This window comes from Phaenicophaeus curvirostris, chromosome 22 (assembly GCF_032191515.1).
Source record: "Phaenicophaeus curvirostris isolate KB17595 chromosome 22, BPBGC_Pcur_1.0, whole genome shotgun sequence".
NCBI lineage: Eukaryota > Metazoa > Chordata > Aves > Cuculiformes > Cuculidae > Phaenicophaeus > Phaenicophaeus curvirostris.
Window position 1 is genome coordinate 258,909 of NC_091413.1, and position 22,514 is coordinate 281,422.

Genomic DNA, 22,514 nt, shown 5'->3' on the forward strand with positions numbered 1-22,514 from the left:
TCCCTGTTTTGGGGAAACGGAAACAATCAGCTTTCTATTTAGACAAAGAAAACACCCCTTTGACTCCTTCCCATCAAATGCAGCACATTTTGTTCACATCAAAAGAACTAATAAGAAATTTCAGCAAAAGGTCTTTGATTAATTGTGCAACAGACCTTCCCTGCAGCAAAAACACTTGTGCCTCTACATCCATCCCCCATGCCAGGAGTGGTTCCTTTCATTCACAGTCCTACCATTTGATGAGCTTCATTAAAGAATATCGCACGCTTCTTACCATCCAAAGACAGCCAGTCATGCTGAGAGGAAGGCAGGGTTGGAAGAGCTCTGGCTTTATATTCAAACACCACAGAATTGGAGATGATCTGATTGTTGAAGGCAACTTGCAAAGTCACGAGCCCAGTGTCATGAGCTAAAAGGAAAGCACACGTGGTGAGACAAAGGTCTCCCCGCAGAAATTCATGACTAGGTATGATCCTGTTGAACTCCCCACACGCTAAGCAGGAGGCTGAAAGCAGATGTCATGACAGGAGAGGGGGCGTTTGACAATATTTTTGAGACTAGACAGCTGAAGAGTCCAAAATACCGATCTGCATTTTCAGACATGCACGTTGTAAGTTTAGGAGTCATCTAATGAGTCGTTTTGGCATGAGCAGAATCACATGTGTTCCTAAAGATTGACCAGCCTCACCACATTTCCAGGGGGAAGCTGGGGCCTAATAATGGATGTTATTTGGCATATGCTTAAAGTCATACACTGAGGGCAGCGCTACTGAAAATCTCTGCAGGGATGCTGGAGATGTTCTCATCCTGCGAATACCAATGACAAAGCGCAGAACACAGGCAAATTAAGAGTCAGCAGAGCAGTGACTGCACACCTGAACAACAACTGCTCTTTTATCTGCTACTGCAAAGACAAATAAATGCTTAAAATAACTTTAAATTATTACAAATTATTATTTTAAAGCTAATTCAGAGCTTCTAAATAATATTTATTCTGATTTGTTGTGATGTATCGAGGTCCTAAACTGCTCTTCTCTCACTAAACAGGTCAAAGATAAAGGAAAAGCTTCTCGATGTTTATGCATGACCTTTCAGAGTGGTCCCATGAGTTCTGTTAAGACATATACAGACACTGATACATCAGGCTAAGAGCTTCCTCTGAAACCACCAGCTTTAGGCAAGAGGTGTTCCTTACCTGGGCAGTAGCAGCGCAGTACCCCTGGCTGAATTAAAGATGCAGGCACTGAGATCTGATCAAACAGACAGCTGTAATTATTGCTGGCTTCCTGCCATGGACCGGTAATGAGGACTTTCACTCCTCCCTGTGAGGAGAAGAAAGGAAGAAAGAAAAGCATTACAGAAGCAGCCGTCCTCAAGGGAGGACCCCACACCGCAACAGCTGAATGGCAAACAGCACTGTGAGGGTGAACAGAAGTGCCAAGCCAACACAGACCCCAGGCACTAGGCCACACCAACACACCAGGCTCCCATCTCTATGGGAGGAATACAAACACCATTGCATAGTAGAGATCTTGGTTTCTCTTGACACCATGTTCCAGGTGCTCCTGCACACACGCTCAGGTCAGCTGCTTTGCCAGCACCACCCTCACCACAAGCCACCTGCCCTTCCTGCAGTCCCACACCAGCTCCGAGGTGATGGAAGCACGGTCGGTAGCCCAACAACGCCAAATGACCCCAAAATACCGACTTATAGCAAATAAAGCCTAACGGGGTGCGGTTGCCAACAGACTGACACCGCGTGCCTTTTCGTGTTAGCTGGGTGGCTGGGGAATGCTGGTGGCGGCCACCACAGCGCTGGCACATCAGCGTGTGTCACCACAGAGAAGCCAGATGGGCACATTCAGACATGGTTTCCCACCAAGACCGGGGGGAAGTAAACGCCAGCCACTGGCAGGTGCCACCCTGGCTCTTAGAGAGACTCTGGATCTGGCAGCAGGCAGAGGTGAGGCCCCATGGCATCTCCAGCCCTGGACAGTCCCAGATTTCCCCACCAGCTGCAGCCCACACACACAGTGCGGGAGGCTGTAAGGAGTGGTGGGATGCCTTCGGCTGCCTGCCATGCCTGAGCCTGCACTGCCACCTCACTGGTCACGATGGACTTGTCTGCAGAGAGAGCAACCAATGGGAGGGCAGGAACTCCTGAAGGGGGCTCTGCACCAGTGCCCATCGGCCATTCCTGCACGCTGGCAACCTCTGTTTCCTTCCATCTGCAGAGTGAACACCCGTGTTTTCACATCAAGTCCCACACTGCAAAGTATGTGAACTGTTGGAGCCACTGCATACCAGCTCATCCCCTGCTCCTCTTATGCTGTGCTCCTGGAGTGGTCACAAGACCATCCAGCTGAAGGTTAAGCCACTTCCTCTGCTTATTATTGCACATTCCTGTTGCCTCCCCCACTGGCCATCTTGCCATCCAGCAAAGCCAGATGTACACCTACTGGGGGTGGGACTGCCGAATATCAGATAGCACTAGTCAACGGGAACAGAGAGATCTTTTCCCAAGCAGTTACTGCACAGGTAGCAGACACAACAGTGCTCCAAGACTGGGCTTACAAAAACATAAATTCAAAACATCCTGCCTCTCCATTACTGGCTCAAACCAGCCTCTTTCCTCTAGCATTCCTTTGCCTCAGAGAAGTATGTGCTGCTGACACCATGAACTTGTGGTGTACATGGCTGATTTTGAATAGTCTGTGGGACAGAGGTAAATGCTCAACTCATTAAAGCAATACAGGTCAGTAACTGTTCTACTATGAGCATCAGAGCGAGATTTAAGGATTGGCTCCAGTTTGCAAACTCTGCTGCTCTCAGGTGGCTGGGCAGCACCATAAAGTCATGATGTGGGAAATGCTTTGCTTTTCAAGGAAACAAAGCATTCCTGTTCAGATGCTTCCTAAGTTAAGAAAGGGTCGTGGAAGCGTAATGAAGTGCTTAATTAAGAAGTACACTCAGACACACACTCAGATGGCTTTAGATGCTCTGACTTCTAAGAGAAATATTTTATAAGCCTTGTCAAAGCTTTAACAAACCAGTTCTTGGGAGCCCCTGTTAACAAAGCAATGGAAGAGAAAGCAGTTAAGTTAATGAGTAAAAGCCCTAGACTTACCTCAGGGTAAGACCATTCTGGTGAGTAATCTGTCACCATGAACAAGCGCCCACTCTGCTGTAGCAACCCCAGAGTGCCTTGTGCCGCAGCTGCTGAGACCACCTCAGCCACGTGCATGTATGCCATCGTGCTGGCTCCGTTCTCTGTGCTGCTGAGCTGCATGTTGGCTTGCTGAGGACTGCAGCAAGGAATGCACATTTCAGCCTGGTTGTAGGTTGCTCTGTTAGTGTCTTCAGGCTGAGACAGTCCAGCACTGTCCCCTGACACCAGCTGGTGTCCATAGAGAGAATTGCTCCCACCTTCTACCGATATGAAATCGTTAATTAGATCAGAAAACTGGTTGCTGAAGGAGATGTCAAAGTGGTCCAAGTTAAGCTCCATGTTGGAGGAGTTATTTAAGCTGGGATGGGCCACAGGATAGAGTCCTTGTACCATGTTACCTTGGAGAATAGGGAGGTTGTTCCCATTCCTGATAGTCCCATTGGCCTCAGGCTGCAAGTAGTGTTCTGTGCTGCAGGCTTGAAGATCCCCTGATTTAAGTAGATTTTCATTCCCTTCTGCCTGCTGGGAGGTCTCCATGGGAACTTCAGCTTCTGCAGTCATAGCCTGGAAGTTTGCTTGGAACTGCATAAGCTGGAGAGAAGAGGTGGACTCTATTCTGGTTTCCACTGTGCCATTACAGTTGGAAGTGGTTTGGGATGAGGACTCTGTTTTCACACTGGGGATTCCTAGCGTGTTCACAAATGAGCCGCTTGTGTCACTCAAATTGTTGTGAGTGTTTTGCTCAAGGGGAAGAGGTTTGCTGGCATCCTGCAGAAAGAAGCTGGGGGAAGGGGTCTGATGAACGTGAGGGCTCTGGACGGTCTGATTGAAGCTGGAAGAATAGTCCTTGTTGGAGTCAATGGCACTGAAGTCCATCTGCTCCAGGGTGGTACTTGGGCTCAGACCTCCTCCTGATGGAAGCAAACCTGAACCAGTAGTGAGGGTGAGCGTGTTAGATGCAGAAGTGGAGGAAAATGCTTCTTTGGACATCTGTTGTTCAAAAGAGGTGTCCTCAGTTTTAATTTCTTTTGTGAGGGTTGTATTGAAGTTGAAGCTACGTTCCGTAGTGGGTGACTGCCTTATGTTGGTACTGATGCTGTCACTTTTCATACCTCCTCCACCGTAAGTCTGCCCTTGCTTGGGATTGTTAAGAAAACAGTCTGGGTCAAAATTCATGGTGGTTTCTGGAATTTTTCTATTTCCTTCTAAAGTTGTGGAAAGCACAAGTTCCTCAGAGACCGTGCTGGGTAGCATTGACAAGCTCTCTGAACTGCCAGTAGTTGGAAAAGCAAACTTGTGTCCATCTGAACTCACAGCAAGTACCAGTCCTTGTGCAGCTGCATCTGAGGACAGAAGGTGTTGATTTGGGCCAGAGGTGGGTGACATGGTATACACAGCTTCACTGGTGACTTCTGACATAAATACAGTGGCACTTTGTGACAAGCTTCCCATAACTGATGCTACGGCCATACTGGACACACCGGTGACGGCTGGGCTATCCGCCATATCCGGGTCGCTATTTAATCCACTGCTGATGGACACAGGAGAATTCTGGGTCGTGTCAGGGACTTCCACCTGGTTCGTGGAAGAAACCTCAGTGCTGTTTTGGTGGAGCAACACCGGTTTAGCCACTTTGCCGTTCCTCTTCTCTCTGCTGGAGGCCTTGCCATGACTGTGCTCGTTCTTCCCCTCAGAGACATCGTTATTTTGAACCTCTGAATGAGCGCTGTACCCACCTGTCCGTGGTTCGACCTTTGGTGATATGATGCGATGTTTGGCACTGTTACACTTGTGATGCACACTGCTTCCTGCCCCTGTGCCAGAAAACAACATTTGCCGTTCAGTAAATACAAAACTAAGACAATGCTATTTGTGTGTCTTGTGGCTATTGCAAAGGAGCCGTGCTTATGCACATGTGTGTATTGGAGAGAGCGAGCACACATATGAGAGAGTATGAGAGGCCTCGGAAATAAAATTAATTCCTCACCAGTGCCAGATTTACAGCTCCCTTTCCCTCTAATTCATAGATCCACTGTGTGCATAGACAGCAACCTCAAAATGGGTGCATGTACACCCTCACCCCACATGGCAGCTACCCTCTTACCCCCTGCCCCATCAGACAACTCATTAGGAGGACAGGAACCGGCACCTACGACAAGCTTCAGTGTTATTAAACACATCCTATCTCAGTGCAAAGTCTGCCAAGCGAGGGTTGCTGCTGTCAGCTGTGGCAGAGGGTTTCTGCCTCGCAGCAGGCCCTGCTTCATCCAATACCACAGACACGACCTCAGCCCCTGCGGCACAGATGCTCGGCTCTTCACACTGGCTGATGTTGGCCTGTTTGACAACTGCTCTCATGGGCCGGATGCTGACTGGTAATCTGGAGGTGACAGATGCCGTATCATACTCCTGTTCCTGGCATCACCCTGCCGCCTAGATTGCAGCCCTTATCTTCTTGTCATCGTTGTGTCCATTACAGCTGCTGGTCACATCATTAAAGAAGCAGTACATTAGCCTGCAGAAAGAAAGCTTCCCTCCCATAAGGACAGTGATGTGTTTCTCTTGTTCTAAACCGTTCATACACTGACAGATAAATATTTTGTGCTTTGAGAGGTCGCACGCAGAGTGCACGATTAGTTTTGGAGGGGCTGAAGAATGCTCAAGCCAAGGTCACCAGAAGACAGCCCTCCATGGAGTTCAGCCAGCTGGTGCTTTTACTGGCCCGACAGAAGATAAACATCACCTGAGTTCCCAGGGGCTCAGAAATCAGGTAGGATGAAGTAAACAACTCTGTCTGCAAAGGCATCTCAGCCACAAACTCTGGTGCAGGAACTGCTTTTGTTGTTTAAAGAAGAACAGCCCATGAATTTTTGATGTTTCTTTCCTTAATTGATTCATTTTCCCTAGAATGAGGTAAGAACATTAATTATGGTACTGAATAACGACTAAAGGGGAAAGAAACCTCCTCCTTATAGCTAATGGCTACAATTATAAATGCCATCTTCTGGGTAACATAAAGCGCCTGTGTAGCCGCTGCAATTTGCTAAATCTTTTGTTCCTTGCCCTTGAAGGGGAACGTCTCTATTATGTGCTCGAGATTTGAATCAGGTCACTAAAAGTAGTTCAGGACAGTGCTTTTGAGACTAAATGCCATATTAAATCTTTCTATTCTCCTAGGTATAGAGATGAACAGGAACAAGGGAGAGGCTTTCACGGTGCCGTCTTTGTGGATGACAGTAAGGAATTGGGAATGTATGTGTCAATGTGCAAGCTGTTACAAAACAAAGTGATACTGTTATGTTAAAAAGCATGCAGCAGACTTAGCACAAGACAAAACATCAAAGGGAAGAATAAAAGGATTCATGTTCGGATCTGCTAGCCTGGATCAAATGCTGAGCCTTAAGGGTTGAATTTTAATCCAAACTCAGGTATTTCAGAGGTCACATCATTCTTACTTAAATCTTGACTGTATAATGCAACTGCCCCAAAAAAAGAAGAAAAAATAAACCCTTTGAAGCACTGACAGCTTTTCTTTATCAATTTCGCTACAGACTAATTAATGTGTCATGTATTTTACTTGACCAAAGTACTAGGAAGGGGTGGCTATAAAGCAGACGAGTTGGAGAAGTGACTCACTTGGCTTCCCACTCTCTCTATAAAACGCTAATACTAAGGACGCTGTTTCTTGCTGTCTCACCCAAGACAAAACCATCTTCTTTAACAAGAAAGAAATTTGTATTTTTGTGATACCTAAATATAACCTGCCTTATCCCAGTGATACCTTGTCATTAACCACCTAGGCCCATTTTCTTCAGCAAGGTGGGCTGCAGGGTAAGGAGTTCAGAGGGTGAAGCAGGAAGAATATCAAATTTTGAGGCTTCAGTAACAACATTTAAGCGCTTAAAAGAGAATATGCCTTTCTGAGCTGGCCACAAGTAGAGAGCACTTATTAGAACTTGGACATTACAGTGTGTGTGAATTTTTTTCCAGAGGTTCCAGCTGCACCTTTTCACACTCAAGACGTCTGTCACCTCTAAGTTCACTAGGTATCAACGTTTCACAATACAGCATCTTTAGCACTTCAGTGGTACGCACCTTACTCCAAGACAGGATTAAGCTGCAGTCAGTTTTGTGCTCTCCCAGGGTACTTACCCAAGGTACCAGTGCAGAGACAATTGTGTGTCCGAGGCTGCGGTTTGGTCTGGTGACTATCGAGTATCTGCTGTACGAGCTGTTCCACCGAGAACCCTGAACTGCTGTTTCCATTGCTGCATGTCCACTTAATGCCATGAACTGCAAAGAGAACAGGAAAACTTCCCATCATAAACTTCAAAACCACACTAGAAACCATCAAAAGCCACAACAAAAGAACAGAAGAAACCCATTCCTGCTGCTTTTTGTCAGAACTACAGTAGACCTATAAGATGCAACAATAACACTTATTGTCTTACTATTCTCTGCTCCCTGACACCCATAGGTTTCCAAACACAGTTCCTGGATTACGTGCATACAGCGGGAACAAACCTCAGCAGAATACCTTTCACTGCTTCAGTTTGTTGTTGGTGGTGCGTGTAACCGTTGTTAAAAATCTGAAAGCAACAAAATACTCACCAATGCCACTTTGCCAAACAGCATCTCATCTTGGTCTAGTTTTATACTACAGAACTCATTTTTATTGGCCGAGCTGGATAACTTGCAGAAATACTGTAAATAAGGTTTACAAGTATTCCTTCTCATATGACTATTTAAAGTGCTGCAGTTAGTTTAGTAATGAGTCCCTCTATGCTTGCTTGACAACCACATTTATTGTTATTGTACCCAGCAGATCTTGCTTTCTGGTATGCTCACAATTTTGAATTTCCTTTTAACACTCAGTATCTGTTATTACGTCTAAGTTTAAGTTTATATCCACTTACACCTCAGTACCTCCGCTCACAGCCATTTTATTATTCTAGGTAGATTATTCTGTCACATGTGATGTTATGCCTAATAAGTGATGTTCAAACAGCAGTTTTGCAAAAAATACATTGACAGTGACGTAAATGCAGTAACAAAATTGGAACACTTTCAGCTATACCACAGCAAGTTACTGAGAAGTTTTGCTTTATTTCCAGTTACTTTGGAAATGCTTTGCTAAAGAAGCGACCTCACGCTCATGTTGCTAGGTGTAGAGTCTATTTTGCAGCAGTATGTCAGGGTTTGCTCCCTGCTGCTGCTAAATCCCATGCTGAGCCGCATATTGGGGCGGGGGGCAAGGCTGGTGCATATGTCACAGCTTGTGGTTTGGGCATTCATGATGATGGTGCTGGAGTCCGAACCAAGCTGCGAGATGGAAGCTATGAAATAATGGACAGCTTTATAGCTGGACACTGCCAGTACCAGGCCTATTATTTCCAAGTCCTTCCAGTATAACAAAGTCCCACTGTGGGTCTGTTCTCTCTGAGGAAAGGCCCTGCTCCAGCTGGTCCTAAAGGGCTGCGGCTTCAGCCTCTCTCCACGTGGTGCAACTTTTTTTAGTGCTTATGTTCCTCCTGTGTTATGAAGGTTATAAAATAAAAAGCCAATGAAGGGCGACAGATTGCAAAAAAAGAATGTCTGGATGCTTAATGCAAATTATCCACTATCTTGGCACATCCAATATGCAGATTCTCTCCCTCCCCCTTTTAAAGAAAACCTCCCGTGAGATGGTGAGTCGTCAGGCCTGAATACCAAATACTATCAAGATGGCTTTTAACATGTCACGCTTGGCTTCCTGACACATAATGAATCAGCAAGAAAAGAGACTTCTATAGGGCAGAAAGTGCATTACGGAAGGAAGGTTAATAAAAAGCACGTACACTTGCACTCTTCCTGTTTCTTAGAGGTTCAAAAGGGAAACCACTGCAGAACCACATTTGATTAAATACAGCCACAATGCAGGAACCAAAAAAAACAGGAAAAAAAGATTGAAGCTTAATAGAAACCCTGGGCAGTATTTTAATCTGGATTTCTGTTCAGGCTCCTCCTGCTGTGACTGCTCCAAGATCTTCCAGTGATATCATAAAAAGGTCTAAAAGCTGCTGCATTACACCAGCAACATACTCCCTGCCGTGCACCCTCTGCACAGCACCCACAGCAGTGGAGCTGGGATCGCTACTGGCATTTCACTGGGAGCTTGAAGGGATGCAAGGCTGGAGTAAGCGCCACAATACAGAGTGCTACTGCTGCTCCTAGCAGAAATGCCTCCAACTTCTTTGTGAGCATGGGCTCACACCTTTCCTATCCATCTTCCCTTCTGAAGAAAAGATGATAAAAATGGACTTCCAACATTGGCCCAGTAGCTCCCCATTCATTAGAGCTGTCAGGACTTTGACCATCATGAGCAAAGGAATGAAAAATTATCTAGATCACCAGCACAAAGACAGCTCAGAAGCCAAAGGAAACTCACACGTTGTCCAGGTCGGTTATGACTCCCTGCCTATTTCTGCCGCCTTCTGCTGCTGGTAGAACTCGGTACTCCACAGCTGCCAGCTCTGCAGCCTTGCAGACATCTTCCCCCTCCCCATCACTTCCAGTCACCTTGGTGCCTCACCTTCACTCCACACCAAACACCAGCAAGGGTTAAAACCCTGCCTGTTTCCCACTCTGTCATTTCTTCCACCCTAGGCAAAACTGGTCCCTAAAACACCTTCCCACATTTAGACATCATTTCTCCATTTCTGAATGCTCTTAGATGCCTCTCTTCGCCATTTCGTCCATTTTTGATTCTACTCCAGAGCTCTTACTTTTCTGTATCCTGCACATACAATGCAACTCACACAAGCACGTGTATGCACACTATGTAAGGAAGCCATTCCCTAAATCCCGTGTGCTGCTCCTTCAGCCCATTTTGACAGGTAAGGGCCTACCTTTCGGTACTCAAGTAGCAACAGTGACATCTCCCCTGTGAAATGGATGAGCTAGATAGCCTGGCAGAGCTGGAATATTTGGAATCGTCAAGGTCAGGTTTCTGTTTGCCTCTCCTTCTCAGTGCGTCTTGGACACCCCGCTGCAAACCCCTACATCCGAGTCCTGCCCTCGGCTGCTCCCAACTGACACAAAAAGCTTTGAAAATCCTACAAGCACTGACAGCAGTGTGAGCGGGGCCTTTGTGCCACTGCCCTGCTGACTGCAAGGAAAGCCGCCTCGCTGCCTACATCCGGCTCCACCAACTGTTGATATGGGAGGCTGTTTCCATGGCGATGGTCAATGGGAAATGGCAGCCTTGTCCCTTCCATTTTCACCGGGCTGGTGTTGACAGAAGTGAAGGTCTTGCTCAGATTTTTCAGTTTGGCTGCAGGAGATTCTCATTAGGCTTACCCTTTCACATCCAGATGCCCCCACACAATTCAGCTTTGATTTCCAGCCGTCCACTTCCACTAGTTATAGGTTACGAAGGATTCCCAGGACCCGCTGCTGGTGGAGAAGATCACCTTGCGCATCTGCCATTTCTCCATGACACCTCCTGAATGCTAATGCCTTTGTACAGACTCATGCAGACATTTTGCTCCCAGCTGCTCTTTAAAGAGAAGGGTTTCTTCCAAAGCGAGACCTCTCCCTGAGGGCTGGCTGGTCTGCAAGTTGCCCTTGGGGGGTCAGTGGGACACAACTCCTCTGAACCTGCTCAGAGAGCGACTTCTACCACTTTTACTTAAAGCCAAAGGAGTTTTCACTCAACCCTCCTGGAGGTTCAGGGCTGCTCACGCACGACAGAGCCCAGCTCTCCCTCAGGGCTCTCCCGGCCGCCCCCACGCACCCGCCTGGCACGAAGCGCCCGTCGCGCCGGGTGTTCTGGCCCTGGACGGAGCCGTTACCCCTGGGCTGCTCCGCATTCCCGCTCCGTTTGCCGAGCCCTGCGACAGCCGTGACGCCTCGTCCCAGCTGGGTTCAGCGCCGTGGAGACAACGGGGCCCTTGGCGCTGCGTCCATCGCCCCGCGCTCCTCTCGCTCTGCGGCCCCGGGGCAGCGGCCCCCGGCCCCCCGCACCCCGCGTCCCGCACCGCCAGGTGGCGCCAACGGATAAGGAACGGGCGGCGGGGACCCGGCGCTGGGCCCTCCGGTCCGGAGTCCCCGTCACCGGCCGCCCCCGAGGAGAGGGAGGCCGGAGCGCCCGTGGCGGCCTCGCCGCCGCCCCCGTTTAACACGCCGCTTTCGGGGGAGAGGAGCCTCCCCGGCTGAGCTTCCCTCAGGCTGGTGTCACGGAGGGGCGCGAGCTGCGCCGGGGCGAGGTGGGGGCGGCTCGGCAGAGCCGGCGCTCCGGGCCAGGCGGTCACAGCCCCGCGCCAGCGCTGCTCCGGAAAGCCGGACCTCTGCGTTACCAAACACAACCTTCTTTAAGTCATCTAAGTTAGTTCGTAGGGGGAGGTCAGTGGGAACCAAGCTCCCTCCCCTCCGAGGGTCACTCTGCGGCTCTGACCATTCGGCTGGGGAATGGCAACAATCAGAGCGTATACAACTGATCTTTTAAGACTCACTTATAAAAATAACCCTTAAACGCAATTACAGAAACCGAACATAAAGTTATGTCAAGATAACATACCCAACAACTCAATTTTTCAAACCATTATTAATGCCAATTACTGCTATTTAACCTTCATTCTGGGCTACAAGCGTTTAACACCCTCTGCGGCTGCGCAGGGACGCAGCTCCAGGTCACCTCCGAGAGCCCCACATCGGCTCATCTGAACAGGCAGAACAGAAGGAACTGGTGGCTCCATGGAGAGGCAGAAGCTGCTGCGCCCAGAGGTGCAAAGTGTGATGAGCGCCACGTGAAACCCTCAGTCTGCCCAACTGTGGCTGCGTGCAGGCGGCAGGAGCGGAGCAATCAGTTTCCGAGCAGCAGAGGAATGAAGAAAAGCTGCTTTCCAAAAGAAAGATAGCTCTTAATTATAGTGGACCCAAAACAAGGATTGCAATGCAGCACCAGCTGTGAGCCTGTATCTCCAACTTTGCCAGCTGAGGGATGAGAAAGCCAAGGGGGATGATTTGGAGAACCCCCACAACAATGCTGGCCCATGATTCACTGATCATATGGAGTTTATATACAGAATTCTGCTGTCCTGGAATCTGTCACTGAATTTTGCTTTTACCACCAGATGCCTCTAAGGACATCTGCTAATCTGTTCAGAGAAACCTCACAGCAATGCTGTATCGGGGCACGAGGCAGGGAAATCAAAAGCAATGCCAAATTGAGTCCTGCTCTTCATACCAGGCATCCCAAAATGACTTACAGGTGTCTCGGACAACATTCCTGCAGCATTTTCATGTATTATTGCTATTCATTTTGCACAAATGTCCCAAAAGGTTGCATTCATACAGAAGCAACACACGGGATGAGCCTTTTGGTTCAGACAACCAGTTAGGACACTGCCAACCGTCAGATTATCACCAGTCTGCCATCAGTAGTGGGATGTTTCAGTGGAGGCTTTACAGCCCTCCCTGGGCTTCCTGACCACTTTTACACCTTAAACACAAGGTGCCCCATTTCCTAGCCTGGAAGGAGAAAGGAATCATCCTGCCAGAGGCTTTTTCAGCCTTAGGGACAGCCAAACTAAGGCCTCACAAGCCAAGAGTGACAGTCCAGACAGGACAATCTGGAGGTCACGGATGTCCCTGCATGAAGGCAGATGACACACACACAGGAACTAATCCAAAATTCCAAAGCCATGAAAACTGAGGTCAGGCTGATTAATTAATTATTTACAGTCTCAGTTCAGTTGGTGATGTTGAAAAAACCCAGATTCCCAGAGCATCTATCCTGAGTATTTACCTCTCATGGATGTTCTGATGGGTTAATTTTAATGTCTTAATTAGTTCACCTAGTAGATATACTAAGACAAGTTAATGGAGTTTCTGTACAGCTCTTAGAGCTATATGGCCAACCTGAAAAGTTATTTTTTATCTATAACCACCAGCGCAAGCACAGTCACTGCATTAGGAAAAGCCACCTCTGAAGCCTGTTGAGCAGCTCTGGGCTCACAGTTGTCTCCAGCAGCCACCTCTCAGCAGCCTCGGCCTTAGCATGGTGCTCTGCGCATGGAGGGGATGCAGTCCGGGACCAGGAGCCCATCCCATGGGCTAGCCAAACACTTGGAAGCCTGAACTAACTTTGGGACGATGTAGCCGGGAAGGAAGAAGGAGCTGACTGAATTAGCTATGCAAGAAACATGAGCAAACTCCCTGCTTATCCCAGTCAGGGATTCTCTGTATTTCAGGAAAAACAGTTTGATGTATTTGTCTGGCTCAGACTCTCAGACCGATGCCTCTCTCCCTGCCAGCCATCTGCCACATCACTTTTAGTTCTCTGGGCACACACGGCCAAGAGAACATGCTCCAAGCCTTTGGCTGCCACACCACTGACTCTGATATCCTAGATTCTGACATAAAAGCTTCAGCACCTGACAGAGGTCAAAAGCTTTAATACTCAACTCTGGTCAAGGCCGAGTAGGACTTGCGCAAACAGCACTTGTTCTCAGCAAGCCAGGATCTGGACGCTATCATCAGCCTCTGACTAGGAAGAGGCAATTTCTGTAAAGGCAGAACTAGAATGAGCTTCTCCTCCTAATTCTGAATGACATCAACGACCTGAAACAGGCTGCAAAACTGTCCCTGTGGGTACAGCATTTAGCCTTGGAGCTTCAGGCCCACCCTAGCTGGATCATCACTACCTTGGTCTTAAACATGAAATTCTTATGAAAAATGGCAACCAAGATAACAAAAGAATCCACAAAAACCTCACACAGTTTCCAAGTCCAGAGGAATAAAACCAGATGTACCTCAACATGGAACAGGTAAAAGGTGAGACTGTCACAATGCTTTGATTAAGTCATAGACAAATCTGCTTTAGGGCAGAGAAATTTGGAAACATCAGGCAATCAAACTGTGAAGCCTGTGAAAGAATGTGATTAATGCAAAAATGCGATGAAACTAATATGCTTGGCTCCAGAATTTCATGGCACACCCAAGACTGGAACCGAATCTGATGACTTCTTGGCGAGCAGTGCCCTTCTGTGTTCCCCAAACACAGTTACCCGTGTCCTCTTTGTTTTCTAGGTCTGATCAGAATCTAATGCTTTTATTTTAGCTACATTTCTAAAGATGCATTTCCCAAGATATGTATCCATAAACAGGGACGTGTACATGCATATATACTCTGAATAATTGTGCAGAATTTCACTCTTCCCTCCTGAGACATAAAAAAGCCAAGTGTTATTAAATTTACGGCGAGTTTGTTGTAGTTTTCACATAATTTTCTTGATGCACTGCAGATTTTTTAACAGGCTGCCACTTCCTCTCCTGTTTAATGTTAAGGTACTTGTCCAGTCTTAGCTACACTGTCAAGATCCTGAATTTCTCTCTGAGGTTATCAGTCCCAGGGGCAATATTCTGTTTAGCAAATGTGTTATTTTCTTTTTCCTTTACTGCTTGTCTTCTGCCCTCCCAACTTTGTATGGAAAAGGACTACATGGGTCTGCAGAGCCTGGGATGCAACAAAGGAGCGCTGCAGATTCAGATTGCTGACGCTGTGTCAGCACGAGACTGATCTTTTGCTGACAGCTGAGACACATCAGAACGTATCTAATGGTTCTGACCTCTCATTAAGGAAAGCTGGGCATGACACTAGTGTCCGTCCAGGGCAGGGGTGAGGGAGAAAAGCAGACCTGTTTTTTGTTGACTCAGATACAAGCACCTAGATTTGCTGTGGTGGCTCCTGCAGTTAATTTTCTCTTGTTTACAGACCCACATGATGTCCAATCTTTCTCTCATTGCAAAAAGATGTTTGTGCGCATTGGGACACAACATAACTGCGATGTGAAAGAAGATGTTCTACTCCAAGGAAGATACAGAGGTGTCCAAAGAACTCTGTTTACAGAGCAAGCTTTCTCATCACTCTGCACATCTAAGCGTCCTTCACTTTAGACTGCAAAGTTGAACAGCAGTAAATGATACCCCCCTGGAACACACAGGTCTATGGAGTCCATCTGTAAGCAACAGCAACCCATTCCATTCTGACATTGAACCAAAAAGCCAAAGAGAAAGAAAGCCTCCAGACACTCACACATCGGTTTGAGCTGTCCGATGAGTTCCTCTTTTGTCCACTTTGCCCATTCCTTCTTGTCGGTGTTGATTGAGCACAAGATGGGGCCACATGGTTTCCCGCAGTCCTCGATGGCAGGGACATTCAGGTAGTGCACCAACACAATGTCTGGGTTCTGCGGGGAGAGCAGAGCAAAAGTTACATCATTGGGCCATGCCTCTGCTCAGGGCTCTCTGCATTTACCTTCCTAATTAAACCTATGACAGAAAACATCATAATTAGATCCCAGTATGTACCAGATTTCCCCGAGATCAGAGCTGTTCTTTAAAAGAGGTGGCAAAAGGTGATGCCTGACAGTTTATATGCAGCTTCCCCCCAGCCCCAAGTGCCCTTGCAACTCTCCCCACCTGTGCTCAGGGTGAACCTCTTTTCTAACCCCTACAGCACTGAATACTTGCAAAAGTCCTGCAAACATACATTGAAAGCAACACACAACTGGCAATTTGCTTTGGTTTCAGAGGCCTGTGGCCTGTTCAGTCCAATGCTTTCATCAGTTCTGGTCCACACTGGGCTATTTCAAACACAGATGTTCACCTGAGAACGCTGGTAACAGCCACACTTTCCATACAGTAGCAGAAAGAGGAAGGGAAGAGCCACGGAGGCTCCCAAACAGTATTAGAGTGACCCAAGTACAGGCTTTCTTCAGACCAGCCCCGAATATCCTGTCATTCAACAACCCTGCAGCTCTGTGATGAAAACAGCAAGCTGCAGAAGGTTGGCACTGGAAGGGACTGTGTCCTTTGCAGAGCTGCTGCAGAACGACTGCAAGGTGCTCACTCCCACAGGGCTGTTTAATGCTACCCTCTCTCCCCATGCATCTTCGCATAGGGGCTGAAAGAGGGGATGCAACACCACTTTGACGCACTGCAGCGCCGTCCCACTGACACAGGCACTTCAAGGAGGGAGCTGAGCAGTGTGTTACCACCCTGCGAGTAAATGAATCATCTTAACAACAGCAACAGAAACAACTCTGCTGGTTTCCCAACAGCATCCCAGGGAGATTGTACAATAGATAATAACAAGATTGAAAAGCTGATTTCTTTCCCTTAAGTCATTTACTCCTAAGTTCACAAACTTTAATGACTGCTTTGGAATTATTTATAAAAATAAATAGGATAATGGTGTAATTAAAACTCTAACATTTCATTAATGCTGTTAGAGCCCTGTTCTGAGCAGGAACACAAGCCATCACTCGCTAGAAAAGGTTGGGCTAATGGGAGCACTTGCTTATGAAACCCGCAGAGGGCTGGAGCAGTACGTGGTCACACGCACCGAGGAAAGGCTAGGAGAAGGTACCTTCTGATGGCCAAAACACAGCTCTGAGGCCAGGCACGGCGCACTGGGCAGCTGCGCCCGGAGCAGCACTCACCACTGATGAGTGCAGAGGTGACCATGCAGCCCCTCGTGCACCTGCATGCAGGGAGCATCCTGCATGTTCCTGAGATGAGGAGGCAGGTGGTTGTGTCCCACAGCTCTTCAAGGCTTGCTGAGGCCAGCAGCTGAAAGGCTGCCCTTTCACATAGTACCCTCCTCCTGTCTGCATCCCCATGCACGCTGGTACACAGCAGTGATTAGATGTGTCCCCAACAGTGCTCTCTTCCCTTATGAAGGCATGCAAGCAGGAACTTGCATTCCCCCCCACCCCATTAATGAAAACTGCAAGTGTGTTTGTGCAGAGCTCTGTGCAGATTCTGCTAGATTGCACTACCAAATTCTTGCAGCCTGTGTTGAAAAGAGCTGTATTGCACAGAGAAGAGGCAAGGAAACCTAGTAAGGAACTGATAACAGCTTATTTTAGAGGAGCTTGGAACACATTAAGGCAAAGAAAACTGCCGGCTCTCATATTCCCAGGATTCTCCTGGAGACAACAATTGGACCTTTTTTGTCCAATTTTTACATGTCCAAAACATTCTTTTTCACAAAACACATCTACCCCAAACAGAAGGCAGTCAGAGGAGGACACATTAAACCACTGCCTCCTGTCTTTCCACACTGCAGTGCAAATCCTTTCACAGATTCCTTTCAGCCTCCCAACTTCACCCTTCAATAGTGACTGGGGCAGCAGCCAGGGCTGTGGGTGAATAAATGGGGTGGCTGGGACGCTTCCACCATGAGTGGATGGTGTGGCTCAAGGCTGGGGAGAGGATGAAGGGGAGGTCTGAAATATTACAGCCTTCATGCGTAATTCAGAAAAGACTCAGATAATAAAAATGATTACCTATACAACCAAATAGTCTCCATCAGCTAATTTAACATAATTAGTGAGTTAGATGATGAAGTAATAAAAAGTAATATGCTTCAGAGATTTAGTGCACAGACGCCTCTTGCTCTCAGAAGTTTCAAAGGCGAGTGCAGGACACGCTGGGTGACTTGGCACTTCTGCAGGTGCTGCTTTCCTCATTTCGGATAAACCGCATTTCTTCCAGCCCAACAGCACCTGCTTGTCACTCAGCAAGTCAGGACAACAGGGACGCCTGGCTTCACTGCAGCAGGACCAAGTGGACCTCAGCAGGGGGCTGGCACTGGAATTACACTTATTAGATACATAAAAGCATTAAATAAACACAAACCCAACAGGTTTGTTCCTTGTGTCTGCATCTAAAAGTTGATGTCAGACTGGCAAATCTCACAAATGTCAGTCTACCAAGTACAGCAAAATTTTTTCACACAGACTAAGAGAATATGTCTGCTTTGGAAAATTAAATCTACAGAGAATCTCTATTTCTTTGTGCAGACTAACCAGAAGAGCACAGAAATGGGAAAGACTAAAAGAGAAATTACAAATCTAACTTGCACACAAGAAGTGTGCCAGGACACCGCTCCTGCAGGGAGCCCTGGACTGGGCTGCAGGTGGCTCTGGAAATGAGCCCATCAGAAGGGTGCTTGTAATTTCAGTGCTGGAGCCTCTGCAGAGCTGCTCTGCTTCCCACGCATCCAAGTCAAAGTTGCTGCCATCTGTCCCTGACCTGGGCAAGGCTCCCAGGCACGCTGCACCCGCAGCATCAAGGCAGCCTCCTCCACAGAGCCTCTGTCCAGTGGAGGAGGAATTTTCTCCAGTACTTCTGGAGCTGTAGTGGAAGCAGGAAACAGCGCAAGAAATGGTTAAAAACACAAAAAGCTGTTAGTTTTGATAAAGAAAAATGCAGTTGCAACATCTGTCTGACTCTTGTTTGCAGCTTCATCAGCACTAAGTGGTCGATAAATCAGACTGGCATGGCGTTACATTTCTTCCATGGCTTAAACATTAATCTAGTGCCAGTTCTCATGAAAAATGAAGGAGAAAAACTATGTGATAGGGAATATGTACACATTATCCAGAAAGTAATAATAGTGTGTTCTGCCGCTGCAGACCTCCCTCCCAGCACGACTGCTGGAGCAGGCCCGTGGCCACCCTGTGCTACCCATACACGCTGCTTAAATTAACCAAGTAAATCAGCTATTGTCTGCTCCACCAGCCTGCTCCATGTTTGTGCTTCATGTTAGCACAAAACAACACTGGAACAAGCCAGGCTGCTCTGGCTTTTGCTGCTGGCAGAGGGCAGAAATGCAAAGTGCAGCAGTGAAAGGCTGACAGATGCTCAGGCACAGGGAGGGCAGCACTACCAGAGAAACCCAACTCTCATCTCATGTTTTAAAGGGAATTGAGATTCAACAGGTCTGCGTGCTTCACTGTGTGCTCCTCAGTTCCTCTTCAGTACTGTGGTAAGGGAAGACAGAGTGCAATCAGGAAAGTAACTGTACTCTGCTCTACATTTCACACCTCAAAAGCATGACTACAGGGTACGGAGCCACCACAGGGCAGGGTCTGCATTAAAAAAAAAATAACAATTTTTCCTTGTGTTATTTTCTGATTTAAACCTACTCTATCTTTCTTCTTCCTCTGGCTGCTCCTGGCAACATCTCTTGTTAACTTGAACATTTCTTCCAACAACAAACCGTGCCTGTCCTGTTCCTATGACACCAATGAATCCCCACTGCTCCGCAGGAGCTGCGCACTCAGGTCTCTAACAGCCTGCAAAGAGCATCCTTGGCTGAAACACTGAACCATCTCTGTGTGCTGGCTGAACACAAACAGGAGTGAGAGCCATATCCCAAGCATCTCCTCATTGAGCCTCGTGGAAGCGTTGCCTGTGGGAGATCTCTAGCAGAGCTGAAAGCAGGGGATCCCACAGGAGAATCTCCAGAGAAGGCAGTAGGGGAGCAGAAATGGTTCTGAAGTGTTTTTCTCCTCCTTAAAAGAAAGGTCTAGGATGGTGTCCAGGGTTCAGCAATACAGCGAGTTTGAGTTGAGTCGCCCCAAGACAACCCCAGGAACCAGCAGATACCTGTCCAGGGAAAAATCCAGAGGTCCTTGAAAAAGCTTTTCTTCATATGTGAAGCTGGCAACAATTGCGTGGGATTACAGACAGTGCACGGATCCACCCAGTCATCAGGCAGCATTTAAGCAGCACAAGTAGCAAAGTAAGAGAGTTTTAATATAGAAGAAATACCAAACACACTAATGCATCATCAAATGTGATCTATTTGAAGGTATTGTATATACAAAGAGCTGCCTCTGAATACTCCTGGGGATTGTATTTATTTAAACATGCACTTTGAAAGACACAGAAAAATACAGCACTGTAATTCCTCATCTCCAAAGTTCCAAAAAGTAATGGATTTCTGAGTTGCCTATTATCTTTCATAGCAACACCTCTTGTGACAGTGAAAGGTAGAACAGACAAGTGACACCATACAACCAGAAGCGTGCAGCAGAAAAAACAAAAGGCACTCTCCTCTCTCACACAAATGTTAGTCTTCTGGATAACAGAAATTTCTTTTCATCTGTGTCACTGCTCCCAGCTGGAAGCTTGAACTTACAGGGGCAGCTGCCAGGGACGAGATAATTCTGCCAGGAGCCGGGACTGCTTCTGTTTACCTACAAACACCCATCGGAGCCAGTGGTGCTGATGCACAAGTCCAGCAACAGGCAGGGAGGTTTTGTGTCCTGCTTACTGCTCCAGATCAACGAACTTGCCAGAGACCACAGGAACATTTGCCTGGGAAAGGCCAAGGAGACCCGAGTGTTTGGCACACTGCTCCTGGCGTTGGCACTACCCTGCACACGGGCTCCCAACCACAGCACATCCCCTTCTGCTGCAGCCCCAGAGCCCACAAAAGGCTCACTTGGAGAACAGCAGCGGCTCCAGACCTCAAACCACAGAGCAGGGCAGAGGATCGGGAGAGGCAAGAGCTGACCCAGCCTTTCTAAGCCATAGGTTTTACTGTTTTCCACTCAATCCTTTATGACAGCACAGCTGGACTTTTGAAAAGCCAGCCTGAGACTTCAACAGCCATCAAACAGTCGGTTGCAGGAGAGGCCTGGCCAGCTCAGTTCCACAACCTTCTCAAGCTACGCCGCTGCTCATCTATAAAGACATAATCATGAAAAAAGCGTGGAGAGAAAACTTATGGAGAGCAATTTGCCCAACTTCAGCTTGCTTAGAGGTGTTCTTTCTTCATGCACACCCTGCTCCCGAAAAACCTGCCATAACGATGGTGGATGTGTCCAGTATCCACTGCCTTGTGAGGGAGACACGTTTGCCAGGGGAGCCATCGAAGCATCTCCTCCTCCTCCTCCTCTGTCACTTGCTCTCTGCAGTCGCCCAAGGTTTTACAACTCATTTTGCAAAAGCCTTGAGGTTCTTCAAACAATAACTGAGGGCAAAGCAAAGGCTTCTTTGGGGTTGAATTCCCACGAGTACTCTTCCTGACAAGCAAGGCTTATTATAGACAGATTCTTTGCTATGCTTGCATGTAGTCCAACTACCCACCTTTGAAGACTGACACTTAAACAATGCCTCTGTTTTCTTATATTAAACCTGCATATCGAACCGTTTCCAGCCTGGTGTAATTTCTCCTGCATGTAAAGTGGTGCAGAGGAGACAATCAAAGCCATCATACATTTAAGTGTCCTACGCTTGAATTGTACTTTTCATTTCCAGAACATGACACAGAATTTGCTAACCGATACAGCTGAGGTTTTATACTAGGATTACTTCATTTAATACAATGCACAGCTCTTTCTAGGGTAACACAAATGCCAGAGAGGAGACCCCCAGCCACTGCAGCGTCAGGCACGAAGCAGAGCTCTGCAGCTGCACTAACAGTTCAGACCCATGTTACGACACCTGTGCAAACGCAGACAAAGCCATGTCGAATCAGCACACACAAATAAACATCGAGGCATCAGATGCAATGTGCCAGCCTCTTTGTAGACTGCCCCTCAGTAAAAGATTTGCTGCTGCACTCAAGACTGTCTTTCCCCACTGAGCACGAGACAGAAATCCCCCAGGTGACATTTGTGAGGACTTTTCATTTTCTTCATCCTGAGGTACAGAATCTCCTCTACCTCTTTGTTTTTATTGCAACCTTTACGACGGAATTCTGTCATTGCATTTCAAACGGGCTTAGGCAGAGCTCAGCTCAAAACACTCCCACCCTCATCATCTTCCAGAAATGCCAACGTTACAAAGCGTGCCCCAAGTGCCTCCTATCCTTCCCCCAGCTCACCCAAGCCAGAGATGCAACAATAGTTGGTCTGAAATAAGACGACATTTTAATTTCAAAGCTCCACTGACATTCACCAAGTGCTTTCAAAGTTTCTATAAACCAAATGCACTGCTTCAAGTTCTGGTTTGAATGCAGATGGGGTAAGCTCTTCCTCCCTTGTGCTGATGGCCTGGTTTGCCTCAGCAATACTATTTGTTCTTAAATAATAATGCATTGCCATGAATTAAGCACTATTCAATTTGTACCTGAAGATACCTCACATTTTATTTTTTTAATTGGCAGGTACGAGGCAGCTGACATTTCCAAATACCAAACAAGAAAACCCCAGAAGGATGCACTCAGATGCAATAAGCTCTCCTCCCAGAGACAGGCTGCCCCTCAGCACCACTCCTGAAGCTTCATCGAGCTTTAAGCTATTTTTACATGTATGCAAATGTGCTAAAAACATTTGGAAGCTAATTGCCCCTCAAACCTCACACCTCCTCTCCACAGCAGCAGCGTGAGCATCAGGGTGCATATCGGTGTGCAGGAGCAGGCGATGCAAGAGTAGCAGCAGTACAAGCCTAAGGGTTTGTACACATGCACCAGCAGCTCAGCATTTTGCAGGGTGCCATAGACTCCCAGCCCTGCACCACTCACAGGCTGATCGCAGAAGGAGCTTCCTGCAGCATCCCAGGG

The 22,514-nt window shown here is 47.5% G+C and overlaps 1 protein-coding gene across 6 annotated transcripts in view; it reads right to left on the bottom strand.

Annotated features, from left to right (window-relative positions):
* Positions 1-22,514, bottom strand: part of CAMTA1 (calmodulin binding transcription activator 1) — a 240,041-nt gene that overhangs the window by 39,098 nt on the left and 178,429 nt on the right. For all 6 annotated transcript variants that reach the window (XM_069874626.1, XM_069874625.1, XM_069874624.1 and 3 more), the window contains 5 exons: positions 15,246-15,399; positions 7,322-7,462; positions 3,128-4,983; positions 1,196-1,322; positions 275-409 (listed from right to left, as the gene is read on the bottom strand). In XM_069874626.1, coding sequence (XP_069730727.1) covers positions 275-409; positions 1,196-1,322; positions 3,128-4,983; positions 7,322-7,462; positions 15,246-15,399 — 2,413 coding nt within the window. The remainder of the gene's footprint in view (positions 1-274; positions 410-1,195; positions 1,323-3,127; positions 4,984-7,321; positions 7,463-15,245; positions 15,400-22,514) is intronic.